At 50.0% G+C, this 7,549-nt stretch overlaps 1 protein-coding gene across 1 annotated transcript; it reads left to right on the forward strand.

Moving 5' to 3' along the window:
* The first annotated feature begins 5,495 nt into the window (after positions 1–5,495).
* On the forward strand, positions 5,496–7,192 carry LOC121026407 (metallothionein-2). The gene is made up of 3 exons (XM_040469268.1): positions 5,496–5,627; positions 6,201–6,266; positions 6,943–7,192. Exons 1-3 carry the CDS (start codon positions 5,600–5,602, stop codon positions 7,032–7,034), a joined length of 186 nt encoding a protein of 61 aa, XP_040325202.1. The 5' UTR covers positions 5,496–5,599; the 3' UTR covers positions 7,035–7,192.
* Positions 7,193–7,549: the final 357 nt, after the last annotated feature.

Here is a 7,549-nt window from a genome sequence, read left to right on the forward strand (position 1 = left end):
CCTGTTCCAGATGTAAATAGAGCAACATGTACAAACCTGCAGTTTTTTTTTACTTTTTCATTTTACCATGACCTGTTTGCTACATTCCTGTTTCCATAAAATACATGACTTATAACAAAACTTGAATAAAATAAAAGTTGAATTTATTCTGGCTCTCTTTTCATGCTTTGGATATAAGGGACCTCATATTCCCCATGGCTGGAGTGGAGGATTGGACCGTAAGTGCAGAGACCTGGGTCCTGGAGCCCCAAGTATTAGCCCCTAACACTCCATGCCTTATGGGAGTCAGGTTACCTCTGAATCAGTTTCTTGGCTGAAAATGAAAGTATCTAGATGCCCTAACAGTAGGGGCAAATACAGTTCCCCTCAATTCTTGTGGGAAGTGTTTGTGGTCTACAACTTCTCAATATCTAATTAGGATTCCTTGCTGAGCTTTGATCCTCAGCAATGTTAGGCTTCAGAAGTACTCAGGAGGGTCGCCTGGCTGGCTTAGGTGGTAGAGTGTGCAACTCTTGTTTTGTTTTGTTTTGTTTAAATTTTCATCCAAATTAGTTAGTATATAGTGCAACAATGATTTCAGGAGTAGATTCCTTAGTTCCTCTTACCCATTTAGCCCATCCCCCCTCCCACAACCCCTCCAGTAACCCTCAGTTTGTTCTCCATATTTATGAATCTCTTCTGTTTTGTCTCCCTCCCTGTTTTTATATTATTTTTGTTTCCCTTCCCTTATGTTCATCTGTTTTGTCTCTTAAAGCCCTCATATGAGTGAAGTCATATGATTTTTGTCTTTCTCTAATTTCACTCAGCATAATACCTTCCAGTTCCATCCATGTAGCTGCAAATGGCAAGATTTCATTCTTTTTGATCGCGAAGTAATACTCCATTGTGTATATATACCACATCTTTATCCATTCATCCACTGTGGACATTTGGGCTCTTTCTATACTTTGGCTATTGTGGATAGTGCTGCTATAAACATGGTGCACGTGTCCCTTCGAAACAGCACACCTGTATCCCTTGGATAAATGCCTAGTAGTGCAATTGCTGGGTTGTAGGGTAGTTCTATTTTTAGTTTTTTTGAGGAAACTCCATACTGTTTTCCAGAGTGGCTGCACCAGCTTGCATTCCCAGGAGTGTGCAACTCTTGATCTCGGGGTTTGGAGTGGTAGGTTCAAGGCCCACGTTGGGTGTAGAGATTACTTAACTAAAATCTTAAAAAAAAAAAAAAAGTACTCTGGGGATGGAATCTACCTCCCCACTTGTTTGACTTTTCTTTACAGGGCTTGCTTCTGACACACTTGAAGGACCAATTTTTATTTTTTATTTTTGAGAGGAGAGAGAGAGAGAGAGAATGAGCCAGGAGGGGCAGAGAGAGGGAGAGGGAGAATCCCAAGCAGGCTCCATACTGAGAGCGAGGTGCCCAATGTGGGGCTCAAACCCACAAACCCTGAGATCATGAAACTGAGCTGAAATCCAGAGTCGGATGCTTAACTGTCTGAGCCATCTAGGCACCTCCCAATTTTTACTTTCTGACACAGATTTAATTTTTGGCAAAATAAATTACTAAGAAAAAACTTTAAAAGGCACAATTTACAAAACCCATGTTTTGATTCAACAAATTTCCCTCTTGTTTTGAGGAACAAAATAACAAAACGTTTAAAAACTGCAAACGACACATGTATTCATCAAAGGTGTGCGCTGAGCACTAGAAACAATTCACAAGGTGTGTGGACCACATACACCTTGAGTAGCACCGTCTCCAACACCCGCACAGGGAATCCGTCAGTGTTGGCTTGTCTAGTGGCACTGACAGGACACCCAGTACCCCTGAGAACTCCCTGTTGTGACTTGGCTCTGAGTCTTTGGAAGTTCCTCCCCAGGTCAGGCTGGGATCTGCCCCTACAAAATCTGCCCTTGGCAACTTGAAACCAACAAAGTCACTAGGGAATTGGAGACAATTGCCCAGCCATTTCCCCACAAGAGGGAGGCCATCCAAGAACTAGTTCCAGACGAAGTACTTCATGTCTGTCTGTGCAGGGTGATGGCCAGTCCTGCAGTTTGGAAGTCTTTGCGGTGTTTATTAGGCAGGAGAGAGGCCTTGAGTGACTTGTAATTAGTGCCAACGGTTAGTCCCCCGGGGCTCTTTGTGGAGGGAGTTGCTACTTGATGTTCAATCAAAGAGAAAGTGAGTCATGTGGCCCTGAAATCAGGACCATGCTTGCCTGTGGGTGCCTGGTGTGAAAAGGGGATTTATGAAGCCAGCCCGTGCCCAGAACATGGGCTTTGCTGTCAGGCAGTCTGGTTCACAGCTTACCTTGCCATTTCTTGGCCACATGACCTGGGCAATTTGTTGACACTTACGAAGCCCTCATTTCTTCATTTGTATAAAGGAGATGACATTTCAGTGTAAGAAATTAAGTGAGATAGTGTCCTGGCTCCTGGCTAGGGCGTAACAAACAGTGGTCATTATGGTCACTACAATATTCACACTGACATTTGTGGAGAGAGAATACTTCCAGCTCCCAACATGCTCCAGAGAAAGACTCTTTGGTTTGGAAGTATTACTCTGGAGGCTAGAGATGGGATTAGAAATTTGCTGACCTGGGGCCCAGGGGAGTGTGGATGTCCAGCAATAAGCCCCTAGGGACGGGATGCTGCCACCGCATTTGGACAGACACAAGAATCTTTCCCATCCTTTACGTCATTTGATCTGTACAGGAAACAGTTAAAAGCGAACATGCAGGGACTGAAGTGATTGTGCCAACACCAGAGAGATTAAGCAACCAGCCCCAGGTCACATAGCTCCTAGTCAGAGTTATTAATTTATATACTACAGCTGACCTCACCCTCTGGCCACCACTGGCTGATCATGATGTCACTGGATGCTAAATCCTACCTCTCATCATTCAGAGCTGGAAGGGTCCTTTGAGATAGATAGTCTAGTTGTGCCCTATCTGGAGAGATGGGAAACCGAAGCCCAGAGGTCACAGAGCTCTGCAGTGGATCTGACTGCCCTCTCAGTGCTCCTCCCACTGCTGCTCTGTGCCTCTCTGTCCTCACCTTTCATGCGAAGTCATGGTGCAGGGTGGAGGGTGAGGGCATGATGCTACAGTCAGCCTGCATGAGTGCAACGCCCCCTCGTGTCACTTACAGCTGTGTGACGTAAACCTCTCTGTGGCTCAGTCTCCTGCACTATAAAAGGGGAAAAATAGTAGGGCAGTGGCTCTTAGAATGAGATTATTTAATACATGTAAAGAAATGAGAATGATGACTGGACACAGTGAGTAATCCATAATGTTAGCTATTATTTTATTAATAGCATTCATAGCATAGGAGACATTTCTCTACCTCCAGAAAAATAAGCCCAGCCTGGTGGGCTTAGCTGCGTGTCCTGTGTTGTCTAAACCACCCAATGAGCATGTGACCAATTGCCCAGAGAGAGTTATCCTCTCTTCTCACACAAGAAGGGTCGGCCCTAGGGATATAAAGCCATGAGAAAGACAGTCCAAGTCCTCATAATAGATACAGATGGATGCCTGCCATCTCTGCTGTCCTCTGCAACCGTATCTTACTTAACATTTTCTTTTGAATGATTCATATTTTTTGAAATACATTTATATGAAAAGCAAAGTCTTTTACCACTACTGAAAATGAGAATGAGTTTACTTCCAGACACAGAAGTGTGCTATAAAATCATGTACCATATATATATGTATATATGTATATGGAATATATGATATATATGTATATCATATATACATGTATATGTATATCATATATACATATCATATATGTATATATACATATATATATACATATATTACATATATTACATATACATATATATATACTCCTTTTGTTTCACTTTGTCACTCCCAAGATTGAGCTTGACACAGTAGAGTGGAGCTAAAGACATATCTCCGGGCCGAAGGGAGGCTTTATCATTTACTTTCTTTCCCTCCAGCAGTGGCTGGAACCATATCCAGGGTACCACCTCCCAGCACCGTGACCCTGGGTTAGCTACCTTAAACTCCATGTGCTGTGTGCACTTTTGCCTTTGGGAAACTGGCTCGTAACTAATGTCCCCTTTATGATTGCTGTTAGGGGGGCACCTGGGTGGCTCAGCTGGTTAAGGGACTGACTCTTGGTTTCTGTTCAGGTCACAATCTCTCTGTGAGTTCGAGCCCCACATCAGTCTCCGTGCTGACAGTAGATTGGGATTCTCTCTCTAACCTTCCCTCTGCCCTTCCTGTGCTTGCGTGTGCTCTCTCAAAATAAATAAATAAACTTAAAAAGAAATTAAAAACATAAAGGATCACTGGTAGGGTTCAAATAGCCAAGATGAGACACAAGGATGGGAACAGACTAAATGCTGTGCAGTTGCCAGGAACACAAAGCGGGACAGAACCACTTGTCTTACTTTGTTATTTGATGCCGGGTTCACCTATCACATACAAAGATCCCTCCCCACGCTTTGGGCACCTCCATCATGAGTGGGGTGAATTGGCAGGGCTGAGGAAAGCCCCTAAAAAGTTTAGGCAAAGGAGCACCCGGACAAACGGGCCCACACATCCCTTCCACGGTAGAGGATAGAAAGAACGAAGGGAGCCACAGGCCGGTGCTCACGGCGTTGCTGTGTACAAGACAGACACGCCCTAAGGGCCACAATAGGGGACCTAGACAGGCAATGGCTGGCAGGGAAGGGAGGAGGAAGTCACTAAATACTAGGTAACTCTTGGAATGCTGAAAGGGAAATGAGCACTTTTCTTATTTTGTTATTTAAAGTCAGGTCTCCCTATCACCTAAAAGAATCCCTCCGTTGTGGGCATCTTACCCACTGGGCACCGCCTGGAGTGGGGTGCATCCGCAGGTTGTGGCAAGCCCTGCTTTTAACCCAAAGAAGGGCCCAGACAATCGCACCCATATATCCTTTCGCGCCTGGAGAACGGACAGAGGCAGTGGTCTGTGCCAGCCAAACGGTGTACCGCCTAAAAGGGTCCGAAAGCCCGACGTGGGGCCGGAGAAGAGACTTGCCAGGCAGGCAAAGGTCACGTCCACCCCCCATCCTCTGCACACAACTCTCTCAGGTGGCTCTGCACACCCACCCTCTGCCCCTTGCCCCCGCCAAGCCTGGGTCTGGAAGGAGAGGCCGGGTTGCACACGGGCTCCCGGAAAGAGCGACCCCGGGGACACCTGCAGCGGGCCTGGGGTGGGGAAGGCGGCGAGGACCCAGGCAGAGAGTTCCCGGAACCGACGGGAACGGGGGCGGCGGCCAACCGCGGGGAGACCGAGAGGGGGCGGGCAGGGCGGCTGGGACACCGCGTGCCGACCCCTCCGCGCGGTGCGCACGGAGCCCGCCACCCTCCTGGACCCGTGCGCCCGGCCCCGCGGGGGTGCACACAGCACAGCCAAGGACACGCCGGGCCGCGCGCTCTCCGCGGGGCGGGTGCAAGGGCCGGGGCGGGGCCTTTGCGCCCGGACCGCCCGCTCCCGCTATAAAGCCGGCCCTCCAGGGCCCAGGCTCCACCACGCCTCCAGCCATCAGCGGTGTGCCTCTTGTGTCGCCTGCTTTGGACTTCCGTCGTCACCTCGACTCCAGATGGACCCCAACTGCTCCTGCTCCGCCGGTAAGGGCCCCCGGCTCTGAGTCTTAGGGTGCAGTTTCCCAGGCCCGGACCGCCTGTTCTTGGGGTTAGAAGAGCGACTGTTTTGGACTTGAGCTGAATCCAGTCGTGGACACGTGGGCACGTGCTGTGCTTTCTCCCCCGCCAAGCCCCTGAGAGCATTTCTGTTCTCTCTCTGCCCCCTGTGTTAGAGGGGAGGGTACTGCGGTGACGTTGAAGCCTCCTGTTGGTCGAGGGCTGCTGACCTGGGACACAGTGCTCTGTTCAGGCCTTGGAGCCACCAGCACTTGATGGGAGGTGGGGCATTGCCTCCTCGGGGTTCAAGACCACAGGCCGTGGTTCTACTCTTAGCCCTTCGGAAGGCCCGAGACCTTCCGTGTGGAGTAAAAGCCGGAGGGGACCTACCTTTCCTAGCACCGCAGAGACAGGAGTGGGGCTGCCCTTACCCGTCCTGCGTGAGGAGCGAGCTCCTGGTGCTGGGCACCGACCCGGAGGCCGCAGGGGGCGTGTGTTGCCCACCCACTGTGGCTCCTAGGCCGCACTTGTGCTCACCGCGTCTCTTTCTCTCCCTGGCAGGTGGCTCCTGCACGTGCGCCGGCTCCTGCACGTGCAAAGAGTGCAGATGCACCTCCTGCAAGAAGAGTGAGTGTGGGGTGTTCTCCCAGGGGGGCTGGGCTGGGTCAGATGACCCAGCTTCTCTACATCCCCTTCCTTCAGCCCCTGACTCAGAATTGGCACTGAAAGTTCCTGCAGATAAGATGGTGGAGTCCCCACCTCATCCTAGAACAGGGCAACCGAGGCCCCTGCAGAGAGGTCAGCAAATCGTGTCAAGGATGCAGCCAGCACCAGAACCTAGGTCTCCTGCCTTCTGAACCCTCCAGTGTCCTGACACTTGATGTTCATGAATTTGATGACCACGTGTGGTGTCTCTGACCTGGTGCAGCCCTTTCCTCTGCAGACAGCCCAGAACTTCCCTGGCCCTCCTGGGTGCTGGTAGGCAGGGGGTGCCCCCTCTCTGACCTTGAGGACTTCCCTCGTGTCACTGTGTCGTTCGGGGGGGGGGGGCAAAGGACTAGCCTCCATTGTCCCTGGAGGCCCTGTCTCTGTGTCTGCAGGCGTTCTGCCCTGTCCTGGAATCAGATGGGGGCAAGGCAGCCTCTTGCTAGGGGGTAGGACCCAGTTGTCTAGGGACAGAGCAGGCCATCCTCAACCCAGGGCCCTGCAGGGCTGGGGGCAGAGCTGTGCCGGGCCCGCTGTGGGAAGGGAGGTTCCTGGTGACCCGCTTGGGCTCTGACCCACTCGGGCCTTTCTCCCCCAGGCTGCTGCTCCTGCTGCCCCGTGGGCTGTGCCAAGTGTGCCCAGGGCTGCATCTGCAAAGGGGCATCGGACAAGTGCAGCTGCTGTGCCTGATGTGGGGGAGCACCTGTTCCAGATGTAAATAGAGCAACATGTACAAACCTGCAGTTTTTTTTTACTTTTTCATTTTACCATGACCTGTTTGCTACATTCCTGTTTCCATAAAATACATGACTTATAACAAAACTTGAATAAAATAAAAGTTGAATTTATTCTGGCTCTCTTTTCATGCTTTGGATATAAGGGACCTCATATTCCCCATGGCTGGAGTGGAGGATTGGACCGTAAGTGCAGAGACCTGGGTCCTGGAGCCCCAAGTATTAGCCCCTAACACTCCATGCCTTATGGGAGTCAGGTTACCTCTGAATCAGTTTCTTGGCTGAAAATGAAAGTATCTAGATGCCCTAACAGTAGGGGCAAATACAGTTCCCCTCAATTCTTGTGGGAAGTGTTTGTGGTCTACAACTTCTCAATATCTAATTAGGATTCCTTGCTGAGCTTTGATCCTCAGCAATGTTAGGCTTCAGAAGTACTCAGGAGGGTCGCCTGGCTGGCTTAGGTGGTAGAGT

The sequence above is a fragment of the Herpailurus yagouaroundi genome, unplaced genomic scaffold (genome assembly GCF_014898765.1).
Source record: "Herpailurus yagouaroundi ecotype Mexico unplaced genomic scaffold, PumYag 94958, whole genome shotgun sequence".
Taxonomy (NCBI): Eukaryota; Metazoa; Chordata; class Mammalia; order Carnivora; family Felidae; genus Herpailurus; species Herpailurus yagouaroundi.

Excerpts from the sequence above, each read along its gene's own strand:
- LOC121026407 (XM_040469268.1), top strand. The coding sequence starts at position 5,600 with ATGGACCCCAACTGCTCCTGCTCCGCCG. Across the intron at positions 5,628-6,200 it reads CAACTGCTCCTGCTCCGCCG|GTGGCTCCTGCACGTGCGCC; the intron begins GTAAGGGCCCCC and ends TCTCCCTGGCAG. Across the intron at positions 6,267-6,942 it reads ATGCACCTCCTGCAAGAAGA|GCTGCTGCTCCTGCTGCCCC; the intron begins GTGAGTGTGGGG and ends TTTCTCCCCCAG.